At 44.2% G+C, this 20,049-nt stretch overlaps 1 protein-coding gene across 1 annotated transcript in view; it reads left to right on the top strand.

The window, feature by feature from the left end:
* Positions 1-274: 274 nt before the first annotated feature.
* LOC129811948 (zinc finger SWIM domain-containing protein 6-like) overlaps positions 275-20,049 on the top strand; it is a 66,815-nt gene continuing 47,040 nt past the window's right edge. Inside the window, exon 1 of the mRNA XM_055863743.1 lies at positions 275-774. Within this exon, the coding sequence (XP_055719718.1) occupies positions 348-774 (427 nt within the window). The 5' untranslated portion in view covers positions 275-347. The remainder of the gene's footprint in view (positions 775-20,049) is intronic.

Raw genomic sequence — 20,049 nt, forward strand, 5'->3', positions numbered from 1 at the left:
CCCATCATTTTCATTACCAGCCCTGTACATTCTAAAAAACATATATACAAGTTCCCCGGCCCCTTCCCAAATCATCCTGTTTGAACGAGCGGCCTCACAAAGGATTTGCCGACGTTCGGGAATTCCGCCCCTTCATTCCCTTTTTAGAACCGGATAAGCCCCGCCCCTTTCTTAATTTGTCAACACAAAGGGATTTGACAACATCGTAAACGGACCGCCCACCATGCCCAAATAAGGTCCATTTGCCCATACACGGCACACAATTGATTCAAGCATAACCTTTTCCCTTCCTTATCCCGTTTATATGGTACGTTGACTTCCGCCGTCGATGTTAAAGCAGTGCTATCATGGCGGAGCGCGTTCAGCAGCCCCCAGCAAAACGGCTCTGCTGTAGACCGGGTTATAACACGAATTGTAGACAGGGACAACGGGCCGGGGGTACGTTATGTGGCGGTTCGGGTGCGGCACAAGGCGGGTCGAGCAAAACCCAGACCCCAGAGTCTCTGTTGGACATCTCGGCCCGGAAAGTGGCTGAGAAGTGGCCGTTTCAACGGGTAGAGGAGCGCTTCGAACGGATCCCGGAGCCTGTACAGAGACGGATCGTTTACTGGTCTTTCCCAAGGAGTGAACGGGAGATCTGCATGTATTCTTCGTTCAGTACAGGGGGAGAGGAGAGTGGAACTAGTGGGGAAAATAGTGATGAGACGCGGCTGCCTTTCAGACGAGGCATCGCTCTATTGGAGAGCGGCTGTGTGGACAACGTATTGCAAGTCGGTGAGTAGAAGAACCCAAGCGGATGAAAAATAACATATTTTATTTGAGTTATGGTCATACCTAGAACACGAAACAACATAGGTTGAAATATATTACTATAGCAGCGAGAAACGAAAAAGGAAGAGTGTTGAATTAGGTTTGAACAAAGGGGAATGAGGCGACAAAAGGGGGGAGGGTTATATCGCCGAGCTGCGTTTGCGCTATGTGTGTTGGCTATACGATGGTCCTTTTTACAAAAATCCGAATGATATTTTTCTAACAATATAACGGCTATTATAATATACAGCTGGCTATGTCTATGTACCATAATACATGTGCTATGCTTGAAGTCATTTTTTTTGTTTGCTTGGTTGGAAAATAGCGTAACCATTACGGAAGTAGATGGGGGATTTAATAAATGTGATATACTTGACTCGCATTCGAACATTTGTTTCATATTTCCATTTAGCCTGCCACTAATAGGCTAATAACCTAATTTCATACTTTGAACTGAAAAAGGCGATGCTTTTCTGGGCAGTTAGTGTCGCGTAATAAGGTTCAGGGCTGAACCTTGTCGACTGTGTTTATTTTCCGAAGTGAAAGGCATGGGGGAGGTTTTCTGGTTTAACCAGCTAGAACATAGCTCTCAGCTGAATTGACAGTTCTTTCTACATACGTGCCATCCTGTTTCTTCACTTGAAATATGTAGACTAAAACGATTACAGACGAGTATGTTATGCAATCAAATCATGTTATATTTGAGTAACTGAGAAATAGCAGTTTTGGTAACACAGCTTTGACCGAGGATCGTATTTTAGCCTACCCAGTGCGCATATCGAACAGCCGTGAGGCATTCCCATTGAAAGCCTTGGTACTTTGTTCCCATTTTCATGTTCATTTGTCTTTTCAGTTTTGTCACCCTCCAAAAGGAAGGTAAAAAAAAGGCGTATTTTTATTTATTTTCACTGCATGTTGGAAAGGAGTGGAAGTAATCGCGATTTAAAGCCACATAGACTATTTTTTTTAAATGGACCTTGATATGCACCAATTTGCTGCTAATTGGGTCAAGTGTGCTTATTTCCTTGTTATTTTAGCAAATGTTCTGACGCCAGGATGGAAATAACTGAGACACGTCATTGTAATAATCATTATCAGACCTACCAAAATGTAGCCTTACATACTCTAATGAACGCATTGTCACGTAATTTACCCCCCTGCCGACGCTGAGATACCTGGGGGGCTCCCTCTATATTCCAACTCATATGCCACCTTTGTTGTGAGTTCATTAGAGCTCTCCATCCCCCGCCTTTGGAAAGCGTTCTAATCCCATTACTCTGCGTGGTTAATCTGAATTGTAATACAATATGCAAAAGTAATTTTCTGCATGGCAATCCATCCCTCCCTGTCCCCTCCTCCCTCTGAACGCAGTGGATCGGCTGGGCTTTGTGCCCTAGCCACAACAGAGCTCCAGGCTGCTGACTATCTAACACATTATACTATAGACCCAGGCCCCTGTCTTTATCTAGCCTATAGGCAGAGCACGGCTACAGCGGGTCTGAAATTGTCACCCTTGATAAAGATGAGCAAATTACTGTATAATTAAAATATTGAGCTCTATTGTATGCTCAAAATAATTTGGAAATTATATTTTTTACTAATACAATTGCTCAGAGAAATATTTTTTGTAATATTTTTATTGACTCTCCTGTTTTCAATACATTTTCAATACACACCTTGAGAGGATAATGGCACTGACCCTTTTTCTAAAAGAGTTGGGGGGGGGGGGGTTCCTGGCAGAGATGAGCATGCCTCTCTCCTTTGTGTGTGTATAAGCGTGTGCGTAGGGCTCAATCTGCATGCTAGCAGTGGGGAATGACAGCAGAAAAAGCCCAGGGAGGATTTCTTGGCTTCTTGCACCACAGCCTGGAATTTACTGGAAGAATGGAGCCAAGAATTGATAAATAAAACATGCAATCTTCCCACACGTGCTTCAGCAAGAGGGGGAAGAATAGGAGAGGGGGGTTCGTTGTGAACAGACCTAGGGGAGAGGATCCGTTACAGATCTGTTTGGCACACATGCATATGTACAGTGTGGTATACAGTACACACCCTCTCTACACAGGAAGTACACATACACACACACACACACAGTATATGTGACATGTAGGTTAACTGCCTGCTTAACAACCAAATCATTATTACCTTATTGACGGTCAAAATCATATGATAACAATTTGACACCCATAACACGTTATGACACGGTCATAACATGTCATAACAGCTGACATAACCTGTTTTTATAATATGGTCATAACACTGACATATAGTTAGACCTGTTGTGATATATATTGTTTTATTTTATGGCTGGTTATGACATCTACATAGGTGTCAACCTACCACATAAGACAAAACATTCCATTACACCATAGCCCACGTGTCAACAGTATGTTTCTGATATATTTCTATACACAGAACCAGTCAAAAGTTTGGTCACACCTACTCATTACATTTTTTAATATTTAATTTTATACATTGTAGAATAATAGTGAAGACATTGAAACTATGAAATAACTCATGGAGTCATGTAGTAACCAAAAAAGTGTTAAACAAATCAAAATATATTTTATATTTGAGATTCTTCAAAGTAGACCCTCTTGGCATTCTCTCAACCAGCTTCATACGGAATGCTTTTCCAGCAGTCTTGAAGTAGTTCCCACATATGCTGAGAATTTGTTGGCTGCTTTTTCTTCACTCTGCGGTCCAACTCATCCCAAACCATCTCAAATGGGTTGAGGTCGGGTGATTGTGGAGCCCAGGTCATCTGATGCAGCACTCCATCACTCTCCTTCTTGGTCAAATAGCCCTTACACAGCCTGGGTGTGTGTTGGGTCATTGTCCTGTTGAAAAACAAATGATAGTCCCACTAAGTGCAAACCAAATGGGAAGGCATATCGCTGCAGAATGCTGTGGTAGCCATGCTGGTTAAGTGTGCCTTGAATTCTAAATAAATCAGACAGTCTCACCAGCAAAGCACCATCACACCTCCTCCAAGCTTCACGGTGGGAACCACACATGCTGAGATTATCCGTTCACCTACTCTGCGTCTCACAAAGACACAGCGGTTGGGACCAAACATCTAAAATTTGGACTCATCAGACCAAAGGACAGATTTCCACCGGTCTAATGTCCATTGCTTGTGTTTCTTGCCCCAAGCAAGTCTCTTCTTATTATTGGTGTACTTTAGTATTAGTTTCTTTGCAGCAATTCACACACACAAGCCTGACTCATGAAGTCTCCTCTGAACAGTTTATGTTGAGATGTGTCTTTTCCTTGAATTCTGAAGCATTTATTTGCGTTAACTCGAATTAACTTTTCATCTGCAGCAAAGGTAACTTGTTTCCATATGTGTTATTTCATAGTTTTGATGTCTTCACTATTATTCTATAATGTAGAATAAATGTCATTTTTTACTTTAGGTGTCATAACATGTCATAAAATAACGCAATATATGTCACAGCAGGTGTAAAAATATGGGTCATTGCAGTGTTATGCCCATGTTGTGTTAGCTATTATGACATGGTTATGAATGTGTTACGACACTGGGTATTAAGTAAAGTGTTACTTATCATATTCCTCAATGTTGTTTTGGATGAAAAACATACTGTTGTTGATGTCTCTGCTGAACTGTCTGTCACTGGCAGGTATCCCAGTCAGTCTGTTTTATCCCAAGGCCAAATTAGAGGCCCTACCTATGTAGCCTGCTCAGGTCCTGCTGATTTGGAAAGCTACTTATCTGATAGCCAGCCCATAGTAAACATGTCATGGACATGACTGCCTGGACGAGAGAGAAACACACACAGGACGGGCTATGGCTAGCGCTCCTCTCCCTCACAGGGATCTAACACTGCTGTTAGCGGTCTATAAACACTGACACGTTGCAGTGTGTGTGTCTTTCTGTGTGGATAAATACACGTTTCACTGTGCAAGCAGGTGCAGGCAAGGCAGAGTCCTTTTCCATATGGGCATGTGGAATACAGAACCGTGATAAGGCAGACGTAGGAAAGTGAAGGGAAATAAATATGATATTTTTTTATAACCAATGTCTTCATACATGCCTACAAGGTTGTTATTATTATGCAATGTGTTGTCATCCTCCAATAACTGGTTATAAATGGTGTAGGCCTATTACACGTTTATAACCATGTCTTTCTATTCACAGACATTATTCATGTTGTGTATTATGTATCATGCATTCATAACCTCATTATTAGAAGTTAGTGTTCATTATCCTCTTTATAAATGCATTATCCTGTCCTCTAGCAGCGCGTGTCGTGTCAACATTGATCCAGCTTGTAAAGCAGCTCCTAAACCCCCCACACGGCACCCCAACGGGGTCAAGTTCAACCCCTCCCCCTCTCCTTTACCTCGGTGACCCCATCTCACCCTCTCCTCCCCCCTGTCTGTCTGTTTCCATCTGTCTCTGTTCTATGAGGTCAGAGTTCGTCGACACTGATCCTATTAGCTTTGAGTGTCTTATTGCTGAGACAGGACTTTGGATGATTTGAGTGAGACGTTATGGTGTGTGTGCTTGTGGATCCATGCATGCGTGTCTGCTTGTACGTGTTGTTTTGGGGGATGGGAGAGATGATATCTTTGATAATCATAACCAGAAGACATCAAAGGTTTTACTCTCGCAACTGAGGGAAGTCGGAGTGTATTTGTGTCGACCAGAATGTAGGCTGGTGTGAACTGTCTTGCTCTCAGTCATTCACTGACCAGTATCTAGTGTTGACAGGACAGTTTGGCCATTTGAATAGGCCATTACAGATGAATATGCTGCTAGATAAAGATACAAGCACCTCAGTATAACCTGATGTCATGTTTGTACAACAATGTTGCCTCTGACCATATGACACTGGGCCAGGAAGGAGAATGTTGTGGTTGCAACTTAATCCAGAAATGATTGGCATTAAGACTGTCTGCCATAAGATATGTGAGCGACGTAGACCCAGTCTATCATCAGACAGGGAGCTGGGCATGTTTATTTTCTTTGTGTAAGCCCTAGCAGTGTTTAGTGTGCTGAGTTCATTATAACCATGCAGGCCATACACACTGCTAGTCATGCAGGATAGAATAGCACACTTCCATTTTAGGCCCAGAAATGACAGAATATGCATATCAGGGCCAAGGTCTACAGAACCTAGGCTTCACTGCCTAACTCCCTAACTGTTTCTCTGGTCCTCGGAAGTGACTTAATTCCTCTGTCTCCACTCCTCATTCTGTGCTGATATGAGAGAGTTGAGCAGGTGAAAGACAGCCATGACGTGCTTCCGCCATGTTACTTTCACTATTTCTTCCAACTCGTTTCAGATCATTACAGATTAAGTAGAGGACACGATGCAAAGGGTTTTTGTGTCAAAGTGGTTCTGGAGGCTACTTCTGTATTTAGAGCTTCTGTCACTATTATTCTGGATTTTACAGCCGTTTACCTCTATAGCCATTTACCTCCATTTATAGCCGTTTACCTCTTTTTAAGCTATTTCTGTTTAACCTAGGCTAACTTCATTACAACATCACTGAGATTAGTGTTACTGAGGTTTTCACCATCAGAATGCAGAGTGCAGAATTGAATACTTGGCATGGGCCTGTTGTAGAGGCTCTAGGGGCACTGGGCTGAGGGGAGGGAAGGAAGACGGTATACTTAAGGGTAAGTCAGTATCAAAGCTTGAGCTCTTATAGCTGGTTGTCTACTCATGTTTCAGAGACATGAAGGAGGAGGAGCGCAGGAGAGTGATAGAGCAAATCTTCTTCCTCATTACAGGTGCATCCTGCTGGTCAGTGGTTGGAGCTGAGGGCTGTGGTCTGGTCCTGGCGTGGGAATGGCAGTGTCACCACATAGTCAAATCTCACCCTGCCTCAGACCAGACTCTCACACAGGGCTTTGATGTCCCTCCCTCTGCTACAACCATTTACAACCAGACTACAGCACAGGACACTACTTCTGGCTACGTTCACTCGTGTACCAGAAGGCCGGGGTTTTATTCCAGACAAAGCAAGTGTAAAGGTTGTGCGAAGGACGGCAGAACAGGCCCAACATGATCTCCAGCTACCAGACGAGTGTTCAGGGTAATAATGGTAGGATAATGACACGTTGTGTAATAATAACACATTCATAACCTCCATTGTCGTTCAGTAAGACCAATGTTGACCTTTCCCCTCTCATCATCTCAGTTAGACACACACACATTCTATATATATATATATATATATATATATATATTCACACACACCATGACCCGTGTGCTTTGAAGTGTCAGATGGTGAAGGTTCATATGGATTCTCCATAAAATATAGGGTCTGTACATATGGTAGAGTTCTGTACAGCCGGTTATGGTTTACACACCAGACAATGCCTTATGGGGTGGTTGGCTAGGCTTTATAGACTCATGTCTGTTATGTGAGAGATGTGGCCCAGTCTGTTGGTGAATTCCACTGTGGTAGAGGGGGGAGTTTGGTTCTGAAGTGATGGTGTTGAACACGCACAATAGAATTGTACCGAACAGAATGCAAATAGAATGTTTGTTTACTGACACTATTGTAACACTCACTCACTGCAGTGCACGTGAAACCCCAAGGCCCTACCAGATTTAGGCACGTATTTTAATGCTGGCTATCTCATCTGCTATCCTCAATCCAATCAATGTTCCGGCATTCTCCTGAACGATCGCGTGCACTCACTCACACTCTCTCTCTACTGGGCTCGATGTTGTTTATCAGTATAAAAGTGAGAGCAAATGGCGACTTTTTCTGCCTCACATTATCCATTTTTATTGGAGCTGCAGTGAACCAAGGCAGAACTGCACCACACAAAGGCCATCACACACATTATAGCAGAAGTCCAGATCTGTACAGCCCACATGAATATGAAGCGTTTTCGAGATATCAGAGTTAGTCTGACATACTTTATCAATAGGCAGAGGTGGGGATGTAGGCCTATTTAGGCTTTTCTTAGTATGATGTACAGATTGGTAAATATTTCATAAGATTGTACAATGTATTGTAGTGGTTCTGCAGTAGTGGTAGTTGGAGAGGGAGGTTGAAAACTAAAGAGGTATGGTGAAGGGTGGGAAGAGAAGTAGCCGTGGTAGAGGTGAAATGTTTCCTCTGGTGTCGTTTCTCATGTCCCGTGTGTAAATCCTGTCTAGTTTTCCTGTTGTTCTAAGTCCTGGAGTTCTGCCTGAAATTCCCAAACGACATAATTTACCTCTGGATTCAGGAGGAGAAATACAGACATGAGCAAAAGTAGTCTATCTCTCTGTCTCTGTCACTCACTCACATTTATTGTTGTTGTTACATTGTCGAGAAGTAACCTGCAAGAAGCATTTTGTTGGACGATGTATACCATGCATATCCCGTACATACGACTAATGAAACTTGAAACACAAACGGCCACATACCACAATTTGGCTGTATCTTTCTTCTTATCAGCCGTACAGACCACATCTATCACACACACACACCCAGTGGCATCCCTTAGAGGGGATGTGTCTGTAAAGAATTATTTGTACCCATAGAGCTCTGATCAAGTCAAAGCCTGCTGCTCCCAAAGCATCATGGGATTACTGTTGCTCAGCGCAACACCCAACAAAACTCTGGCAGCATGGAACTATTAGGCTATGGAACCAGTCCCCCGAGCCAACAACTACCTGCCTGCCTGTAACATTCCAAACACACCATGCTTGATACTTCTAGAACATTCTAACACCCAAAACACACTGCTTTGCTACTTGCCATGTTTCCTAAATCTTCTTTTCTTCAGTGGGTCAGATAAAGGCAGAGGAGAGGCCTAGCTGGTCCAAGAGTCTTTAGAAGACGGAAAATACCTCGTCTACAGATGAGAGCTTCTATGTGCTGTACGTACCTTTCTTAATGACATGTCAGACAGACCAACACATTTCCCCCCTCTTCTCCTTGCCTATCCCATCTCTGAATAGAAATAGTGTTGGTATGTTGAGGTGCCAGAGCTCTACCCCACTGTGTGTATCTGTGGGACACTGGTTGTGCGTCACACACGTCAGGGTGTCAGCCGTATGCCCGGTGTGTTTAGCCAGCATCCTGGGGAAGGGACAGGGATGGCCAGACAGGATGGTAGGTACTAGGTAGGCACCCAGGATAATACCCTGTGTTTGGACCTTGGCCTGCTCTCTGTTTTATAGAACACTTCTACTGAACCTGTAGAGAGACGTAATGGGCTGTGTGTGCTCACTGACCTCCTGAACCCCCAGTCACCTATTATCAGGCATTTGCTGCTTCCTGCTTTAATGCACCACTTCCTTCAGGGACTTTCTGGGTTGGGTTACATTACCCCTCTCCCCTATCCCGCTCTCTCTCCTGTTCTCTCTCCTCTCTCTCTCCCCTATCCTGTTCTCTCTCCCGCTCTCTCTCCTCTCTCTCTCCCCTATCCTACTCTCTCTCTCTTTTCCCCTATCCTGCTCTCTACCTCTCCCCTATCCTGCTCTCTCTCCTCTTCTCTCTCTCTCTCTCCCGCTCCCCTATCCTGCTCTCTCTCCCTCTCCCCTATCCTGCTCTCTCTACCTCTCCCCTATCCTGCTCTCTCTCCTCTTCTCTCTCTCTCTCTCCCGCTCCCCTATCCTGCTCTCTCTCCCTCTCCCCTATCCTGCTCTCTCTCCTGTTCTCTCTCTTTCTCTCCTCCCTCTCTGTGTCTGACTAATGACGGACAAATTAGAGATTAGGAGCTTTAGTGGGCCCCTCTGGTTACCATAGCAGCCAGACTACTAACACACACACCCCCTCTGGGTCCTACACAGGCTCACACATGCCCTACCTGGCTTTCCTGTGTGTTTTGTGTGAACGCGTACTCTGTGTGTGTCTGTGTGTGTGTGTGTGTGTGTGTGTGTGTGTGTGTGTGTGTGTGTGTGTGTGTGTGTGTGTGTGTGTGTGTGTGATGGCCAAATACAACGGAACGAATGAAGCAGAGAAAACCAGACCAGCCTGAAGGGAAACTGGTTCACTGGTACAGGGTGAGGGGGAGGGAAATGGAGAGTAGGGGAAAGTTCAGAGAGTCAGGGAGGTGCAAGCAGAGGGGCAAGCGTATCAGTAGGTGCGTGTGCTGAGTGAAGCAGCGAGGAGAGGGAGTGCTGAGCTGGTCTGCTGATTTACAGAACAGACAAGCAGGGCTGTAGCCTATGGCCCTGACAAACACACACAGTTGAAGCGGTTATTCTTAGTCACACTCAAAAGCCATAAAGGATTTCCACGTCTGCTGTCTGTTATAATGTCATCTAACTGACTGGCAGTTATTGTTCCACTGAACATTACTGTACATCAACTCCCTCAGTTATCAGTAACGCCCACCCCCACACTAAGACTCTTACAATTTCACACACTAACTTACACACACCAGCAGTCTGAGTCAGAAGGAGTGTTACTACCGCTCTCTGTCGTGTACCATGGCATACGGTGTGTGATGTTTGTGGGTAAGAGTGTGTCATTGCCATTAATCAGTTACTCATTAATTTCCTGCTGGGTTAGTTAGGGTTGGGGGTTTCTGCTACAACAGGACCCTACTAGTCAGAAGCAGGATGTTGGTGTAATGTTGCACAAAGAGGAGGAAGAGGCTAGACCCTAACACTGAAGTAAGCATGTGTGAGCTTGCATGGTAGAAGTACGTGACGGGGCAAGGGAAAGGTGCTGTTTCAACTGACAGGTGGTAGAAGACCACGTGCTGCCCTTGTCACATACACTGGGATGGATTCTCCAGGCTGTTTATGTGCAACTGTTGGAGTTGAAACATTAACGGTCATGTGGGTGCCCCCCTCCTCCAAATGCAGTGCAGCAGGTGTGTGTGTGTTTGTGTGTTACTCTCTTTTTAAACATTAGGACGGAACCAGAGGTTATGGACGGTAACACACACCGCTCTGCAGCTGGCCATTATAACAGCTGTCCAAACTTGGCTCACTGGAAGGCTGCTCTGCTGTGAGAGGCTGTGGGAGCTCCATCATGTTCCACAGCTCAACACTGGAAGGCTGCTCTGCTGTGAGAGGCTGTGGGAGCTCCATCATGTTCCACAGCTCAACACTGGAGGGCTGCTCTGCTGTGAGAGGCTGTGGGAGCTCCATCATGTTCCACAGCTCAACACTGGAGGGCTGCTCTGCTGTGAGAGGCTGTGGGAGCTCCATCATGTTCCACAGCTCAACACTGGAAGGCTGCTCTGCTGTGAGAGGCTGTGGGAGCTCCATCATGTTCCACAGCTCAACACTGGAAGGCTGCTCTGCTGTGAGAGGCTGTGGGAGCTCCATCATGTTCCACAGCTCAACACTGGAAGGCTGCTCTGCTGTGAGAGGCTGTGGGAGCTCCATCATGTTCCACAGCTCAACACTGGAAGGCTGCTCTGCTGTGAGAGGCTGTGGGAGCTCCATCATGTTCCACAGCTCAACACTGGAAGGCTGCTCTGCTGTGAGAGGCTGTGGGAGCTCCATCATGTTCCACAGCTCAACACTGGAAGGCTGCTCTGCTGTGAGAGGCTGTGGGAGCTCCATCATGTTCCACAGCTCAACACTGGAAGGCTGCTCTGCTGTGAGAGGCTGTGGGAGCTCCATCATGTTCCACAGCTCAACACTGGAAGGCTGCTCTGCTGTGAGAGGCTGTGGGAGCTCCATCATGTTCCACAGCTCAACACTGGAGGGGTTTAGCAAACACATCTCTGTAATAGAACCCAGAGCTGGATCCTTTCCCCATCTCTCTGTGTCTCTGTCTCTCTCTCTCTCACACCTTTATGTAATTCCATCATTTTCAGTAATGAATGGTATCTATCCTTGTTGAGTAAATGTTTCCCAGCCTCATTGAAACCTCCTGGCTGTGTAGCACAGTTTGGTCACACTGTTGTTCTGAGGTGCCATTCATCTGTTATAGTTTGAAACTGTGTACATAGTTTAGTTTCTTTAACATGCTCCCTCTGCCAACACCAGCAGAATGGATCTGTTGTCTGGAGTTGTTTATCTGAGTGGTGGGAACGAGAGACCTTTGGGAAAGATAACTATTTGTGCTCCCAGCAGTGTGTGTGTGTGTGTGTGAGGCTAAATAAATGATTTGGGACAGTATACGTCAGGGAACGCTACTGAAATTAAAACGAGAACAAATGTAATGCCAGCCATTTTTATTTTCCCTCCTCCACCTGATACTCTGACAGTTTAATTTCTCAGCTGGTCTTTGTTTCCAGGAGTTGGACTGGTAATCAGTGTAGTCAGTGTGTATGTGTGTGACAGATCTGGGTTACAGTGTTGTGCTGTTCTTAGGAGAGGGAAAGTGTTAGTTAGCTGTGGATCATAATCAACTCTTCATCTCTCCCCCTTGCCCTCTCTGTCCTTTTCACTTTTCCTTGATTTTTCCACACACTTATGAGAAATAAATACAATTGTTTGTTATAGAAGTACAACTAATTGCTACTTAACTGCTACCAATGATCAATAAAAATAGAACAGCAACTTACCCCTCTGAGATAACTATAGTGTACTATGATTGTCTGTGTGTCCCCTCTCACTTAAAAGCAGCCAGATTCGCTCTTTCTGTACTGTCTGTAAAATCTGTTCATCCCTTTCCGTCTGTCCCTCTCTCCCTCCCTAAAGTGTCTTTTTAAACGCCATCCCCTTTTCTGTTTAAGTCTTAAGTCAGTGAGCATAGGAAAGGGATGAGTGCTGTTTGCAATGCAGTGACTGCTCTGAATACTTCAACTGAAATACAAGATGGAGAAAAATACAGCCAAAACAAGAAAGAAACTAAATAAGTAGACGTGCTCCAATGCATAGTACATTTTTGTGGATTGGTGGACCCGTGTGCGTGTGTGACTATGTGTCACTGTTGGAGGCCATAAACAGAGAAAAAGAGAGTGGCCTACACCAGCTAACTTAACGTGTGACAGCACACACACACGGCCCCTTTTGTGGCCAGTGAAATGGACGCCATAAAATACACAGCTACAATAGTGTCCAGTCTGAGCTGCCAGACTCTTTAAACCTCCTCCACTGTTAAGGACCTTTCTTTCTCTCCTTTTTCCAAGGTCTCTCCTTTTCTGAGGTAGTTATAAACCATTGATGTGTGGGTTTGAAGTCTCTTGTTGTATAGGGTGTCTCCTCATTTTTCCTGAGGTCAATTCATGTTGTTTTCAGACAGAGCTGCAGGGTCTGTTTGGAAAAAATCTCTTCTTCTGAGGTATGCAGTCTGCTACTGGCTTTAGTGGTGTAAAGGAAAACATATACATTGAAATTCAAGAAGAAATGATCCTTATAGTTATTGAATAGGCCAATGAATTGTAGTCAGTAACCCCTTACATTTACATTTGAGTCATTTAGCAGACACTCCTATCCAGAGCAACTTATAGTAGTGAGTGCATATATGTTTGTACTGGTCTCTGGGGGAATCGAACCCACAACCCTGGCGTTGCAAGTGCCATGCTCTACCAACTGAGCCACATGGGAACCTCTTACATTGTGGAAATGGCCAAATTGAAATGTTTCTAACAGAAGAACTATACAAATCATATGCATGACCATGATAGCAATTAAAAGATTACACTTTGGACATTATGGGGAAATTATCAGACCAAACAGTGAGGACACAACAGGTCACCTGACACAAGGCTGAATCCAAACATTACACTGTTGATTTGATGTGCGTTTTACATTTACTTTACACAGCATTTATTGATAATGAAAAGTGAGAATACTCTGGATACGTTCAGTGACATGATACTAATATTTGGAGAAGGTGCAAGATGAGGAGAAACTATTAGAAGGGATTGAGTGTGAGATCTAACTGGTGTCTCCAAGTGGTCACACACTTTTTCCAACTGTGTACAGTTCCTACGTCATGTTAATGCACCTTTATGACTCAAGGAAAGAGCCTTCAATGATAAGGTGCTTTTTTTGAGCTCTCTTAGCTTTGCCATTGAGGAACTGAAACAAACACACTTGTAGTTTTTTGTTTGGAACACAGCCTTGCGTCCCCAGAATCACACAATTACTGTTGCTGTTTACGCAATCCAAAAAAGTTCCATTATAAATCACAATTTGTGTCAGGTGGGCATCATTTGAAAGCTTTATTCTACTGCCAATGTGGAGATAATAAACGTTGACACTGGAAATGGAAATGTGAAGTGCACGTTTAGACTCATGGGTGTGTGGTTTGCTTGTATGACCTCAAAGTGATATTTATTATACTCCTCAACATCAGATCTGTGTGTTTGAACTACTGGCACACAGCTCAGACACCCATGTATACCCTACAAGACATGGCACGAGGTCTCTTCACAGTCCCCAAGTCCAGAACAGACTATGGGAGGCGGACAGTACTACATAGAGCCATGACTACATGGAACTCCATTCCACATCAAGTAACTGACGCAATCAGTAAAATTAGATTTAAAAAACAGATTAAAAAAACACTTTATGGAACAGTGGGGACTGTGAAGCAACACAAACATTGGCACAGACACATGCACGCACACACACAGGATAACATACACACTATACATACACATGGATTTAGTACTGTATATATGTGGTGGATTAGGGGCCTGAGGGCACACAGTGTGTTGTGAAATCTGTGAATGTATTGTAATGTTTTAAAATTATATAAACTGCCTTCATTTTGCTGGACCCCAGGAAGAGTAGCTGCTGCCTTGGCAGAAACTAATGGGGATTCATAATAAATACAAATCTCATCTTTCAGAACACATCAACTCCTCATGATTTAAAGCATTGTCCTCACTTCGAGAACAACAAATGTGCAAAAGTAGCCCAATTTAGCTGGAGGAATGGGGGCATCTTCTTGTGGCGCGCGGTCCTCAAGTTCAGAACGACTGTCAGTCAAAACCAATACAGCACTGTATAGCGCAGAACCTGAGCTCTGACGTAACGTATAGCATGTTACTGTACAGCCACTGCATTAGGCACTCATCAATTACAAAATCTGACATTTTCATTGCGTATACGGGATGACGGCAGCTCTGAGTTGAAAGGTTTAACTTGTCAGTTCATGCACCTTGGTTTTACGGCACCACACGTAGCGACAGCAGCATTGTCAGATATAACCTTCTGTTAATTGGTGAGTGTGTGTTGGTACAGTGAGGAGACGCTCTGTACGAGGAGACGTCTTCAGAGGGACACAGATTGGCCTGCTTTACTCAAATCCTCACTGACCCAATTCAGAGCTTTGTGGAGCATCCTCCTCCACACAGACACACGCCTCTCCACCCTACACCCTGTTCCCCCCTCATGCACTCCCCATCACACCCTCCCCACACCTCTTGTTGTTGTCTACAGAGCATGCTCTGTTCCTATTGGCTGTGTGGCAGAGGTAAGGAATGGGAGGGTAGCTAGCCATTGTCTAATAACTACACAGTTAAAGGCCGTCTTTGTCACAGTGCGGTGAGAACCAGAATAGCCCCTCTAGCCAGCCGTCTCGACGGGCAACCAACTGGACAGCCTCTGGCATGACAGGGTCCTTACAGACCGCCCCATAGGGTGCCACTGCTCTCTCACAGGCCATGATGGGCTGACCCTTATCATGCCCCACTAAAAGCCCTTCTCAGTTTTCCATTTACTGGACCTATAGTTAATCATCCGTTGACTCCATTGTATGTGGAGTGATAACATTGATTCTTCTAATTCAGAGCAGCGCCGCAGATATTGAGATCAAGCGAGATGCAAGACTTTGCTCTTACACAGTCTCACACAGCATCTGCGCATGTGCACGGGTTCGCTTTACGCTCTTCCAGGGTGGTAGTCACGGGACCAAAACAGAGAGGTTGAGCCTTGCGCTTCATTGCTCTTAGTTGTTGCGGAAATTGGCCCACTATGCTGATTACTTTCTGAATCTACGTCATATCACAGTCTACCCTTTAAAATGGTAGTTAAGCCTAGTTGCCGTGGTAGGCAGTTAAGGGTTAATGCAGCTCTAGGTAGTGTGTATATAGTCTGTAGTGGTAGTTGAGGGTTAAGTCTGGTTGCCGTGCACTGCTAGGCAGTATTATGTTCTGTAATGGTAGTTGGTATTTTTTTGTGTTTTATTAGGATCTCCATTAGCTGTTGCAATAGCAGCTGCTACTCTCCTGGGGTCGGATTCACAAAACCTTCTTAACAACCTCTTAAGGATCCGCCCCTTTTTTTAAATTTTCGCCTGAAATGACATACCCAAATCTAACTGCCTGTAACTCAGGCACCGAACCAGGGATATGCATATTCTTGGTACCATTTGAAAGCAAACATTTTGAAGTTTGTGGAAATGTGTAAGGAATGTAACACAAATCTGGTAAAAGATAATGCAAAGAAAAAAACAACTGTTCTTTTGTATTTTATTTTGTACCATCTTTGAAATGCAAGAGAGGCCATAATGTACTATTCCAACCCAAGTGCAATATACATTCTGGCCACTAGATGGCACCAGTGTATGTGAAAAGTTTTAGACTGATCAAATGAACTATTGCATTTCTGTTCAAAATTTTGAGTCGAGACTGGCCAAATATGCCTAATTTGTTTATTAATAACTTTCTATGTTCAAAATTGTACACTTTCCTCAAACAATATCATGGTATTCTTTCAATGTAATAGCTACTGTAAATTGGACAGTGCAGTTAGATTAACAAGAATTTAAGCTTTCTGACAATATCAGATATGTCTATGTCCTGGGAAATGTTCTTGTTACTTACAACCTCATGCTAATCTTATTAACCTACATTAGCTCAACCGTCCCGTGGAAGGGACACCGACCCCGAAGAAGTTTTAAGAAGAAATTTCTTCTTAACTGACATTTTTTTTCCTTAACTATAGACTTAAGAAAAAAGTTAAGCAAAGTTGCTATTCCTCAATAAAGTTATTGGAAATGTTCTTAAGGGTTTTCCTAAGTTTCTTCCTAAGAAAAAAGTTAAGAATAAATGGGATTCTTGAAAATAATGCTTTAACGTTAGGACAGCTAAACTCGTCTCGAGATAAATGGATACTTTTGTAACCATGAACATTGTCTTGCGCTACTGACACAGTTGGCTACCGGATATTTAAATACAGCAAGAATACAAATTATACACACATTATCTAGCTAGCTAGTAATTAACAATATATTACAATATTCTAGAAGTGTTAAACAGCTAGTGCTATCTCGTCAATTTGCAAAGAAGAACTTGGCTGACTTAGCTAACGACATTAACGTTAGCTAATGTTGGCTATAAGGTCTTTACATGTTAGCTAGTTAACGTAGCCAACTAACTTACTGGCCGCGCAGTCCCTCTACCACCATCTCTATGATGGACGACACCTTCTCCTCCAGCTGGTCCACATGAATGGTCTCTCAGCTCCCTTCTTAGCAGCCGACTTGATGTCGAACCACTTCTTTTTTTATGGCGTCACTGTCCCTTGCCATACCCACGACAGCAGAGACCGACTCGGCCACTCTCGCCCAGCCTTTCTTTTTGGTCTCTGCACTGACCCCGCAGTTATAAAGTCTCCCCAACATCAACCTTTTCCTGGCTGCTATTTCCTCCACCAATCTCCTTTTATGCATTTTTGATTTTGATATAGCTAGTCAGATGGCTATAATATGTGAAAAATAACGAAATAACCTCAAAAATGTTTTTACCTTCCCTGTCACAGGTTTATTTATTGGTTTCAAGCACGTCACTAATGTCAATGCCACATAAGAAGATATTTACGAAGATCTTAAAGATATTTACAAATTCCTAAGAACATTTTGAGGAATTGCATTTACGAACTCTTAAGAACTTCCTATTTTGTTCCTTAAGAAACTTCTTCTGTTTTTTTCATAAGTAATGTTTTGTGAATCCGACCCCTGGGGTCCACATGAAACATGACATAATACAGAACATTAATAGACGAGCTCAAGGACAGAACTACACACAAAAAAAAATGTAAAGGCACATGTAGCCTACATATCAATGCATACACACAAACTATCTAGGTCAAATAGGAGAGGCGTTGTGCCGTGAGGTGTTGCTTTATCATCTGTGTTTTTTAAACCAGGTTTGCTGTTCACTTGAGCAATATGAGATGGAACAGAGTTCCATGCAATAATGGCTCTATATAATACTGTACACTTTCTTGAATTTGTTCTAGATTTGGGGACTGTGAAAAGTCCCCTGGTGGCATGTCTGGTGAGTGTGTGTGTGTGTCAGAGCTGTGTGTAAGTTGACTATGCAAACAATTTGGGATTTTCAACACATCAATGTTTCTTATGAAAAGAAGTGATGCAGTCAGTCTCTCCTCAACTCTTAGCAAAGAGAGACTGGCATGCATAGTATTAATGTCAGCCCTCTGATTACAAATCAAATCACATTTTATTGGTCACATACATGTGTTTAGCGTTTTAGCGAAAAAAAATGATGATACGGAGACATTAAAGTGGCCAGTGATTCCTAATCTATCTCTATAGGCAGCAGCCTCTGATGTGCTGGAGATTACTGTTTAACAGTCAGTGGTGTAGTATAGAGTGCACTACAGTATATACATATGAAATGGGTGATCCAATATAGAAACACAATTTAAAAGTTACTAAGATAGTGTGGAGTGCAGTTTATTCATATGAGATGAGTAATGCTAGATACGGAACATTATTAAACTGGCTAGTGATCCATTTCTAAAAGTGGCCAGTGACTCCTATCGGTTTATAAGCAGCCGCCCCTGATGTGCTAGTGATGGCTGTTTAGCAGTCTGATGGCCTTGAGATAGAAGCTGTTTTTCAGTCTCTCGGCCCCAGCTTTGGTGCACCTGTACAGACCTCGCCTTCTGGATGATAGTGGGGTGAACAGCCAGTGGCTCGGGTGGTTGACGTCCTTGATGATATTTTGGCATTCCTATGGCTTAGTGCTGTAGGTGTCCAGGAGGGCGGGAAGTTTGTCCCCGGTAATGCGTTGGGCAGATCGCACCACACTCTAGAGAGCTTTGCGGTTGTGGACGGTGCAGTTGCTGTACCCGGCGGTGATACAGCCCGACAGAATGCTCTCAATTGTGCATCTGTAAAAGTTTGTGGGTTTTAGGTTTTAAGCCACATTTCTTTAGCCTCCTGAGGTTGAAGAGGTGCTGTTGCGCCTTCTTCACCGCACTGTCTGTGGACCATTTCAGTTTGTCAGTGATGTGTACGCCAAGGAACTTGAAGCTTTCCACCTTCTCCTCTGCGGTCCCACCAATGTGGATAGGGGGGTGCTCCCTCTGCTGTTTCCTGAAGTCCATGATCATCTCCTTTGTTTTGTTTACATTGAGTGAGAGGTTATTTTCCTGGCACCACACTCCCAGAGCCCTCAGCTCCTCCCTGAAGGCTGCCTCATCGTTGTTGGTAATCAAGCCTACTACTGTTGTGTCGTCTGCAAACTTGATGATTGAGTTGGAGGCATGCTTGGCCACGCAGTCATGGGTGAACGGCGAGTACAGGCGGGGGCTGAGCACGCACCCTTGTGGGGCCCCAGTGTTGAGGATCAGCAACGAGGTGTTGTTTCACCACCTGGGGACGACCCGCAAGGAAGTCCAGGATCCAGTTGCAAAGGGCGGGGTTCAGACCCAGGGCCTCGAGCTTGATGATGAGCTTGGAGGGTACTATGGTGTTGAATTCTGAGCTGTAGTCAATGAACAGCATTCTTACATAGGTATGCCTCTTGTCCAGATGGGACAGGGCAGTGTGGTGGTGATTGCATTGTTTGTGGATCTATTGGGGCGGTATGCAAATTGAAGATGGCCTAGGGTGGCAGGTAAGGTGGAAGTAGTCCCGTGTGGCTCAGTTGGTAGAGCATGGCGCTTGCAACGCCAGGGTTGTGGGTTCGATTCCCACGGGGGGCCAGTACAAAAAAGTATTAATGTATGTACTTGTAAGTCGCTCTGGATAAGAGCGTCTGCTAAATGACTTAAATGTATGTAAATGTAAGTGAAATTAACCTCGACTAGTCTCTCAAAGCACTTCATGATGACAGGTGAGTGCTACAGGGTGATAGTCATTTAGTTCAGTTACCTTTGTCCCTGTACCCAAGAAGGCAATGGTGCCATCTTGAAGCATGTGGAGACAACAGACTGGGATAGGGAGAGATTGAATATATCTGTGAACACACCAGCCAGCTGGTCTGCGCATTGCGCATACAATGAGGAGCAAGTTGTGCCACTCTGTTCTGGGCCAGCTGCAGCTTAACTAGATCTTTCCTTGCAGCACTGGACCACACAACTGGACAATAATCAATATTAGACTAAACTAGAGCCTGCAGAACTTGCTTTTTGGAGTGTGGTGTAA

This window comes from Salvelinus fontinalis, chromosome 2 (genome assembly GCF_029448725.1).
Source record: "Salvelinus fontinalis isolate EN_2023a chromosome 2, ASM2944872v1, whole genome shotgun sequence".
NCBI lineage: Eukaryota > Metazoa > Chordata > Actinopteri > Salmoniformes > Salmonidae > Salvelinus > Salvelinus fontinalis.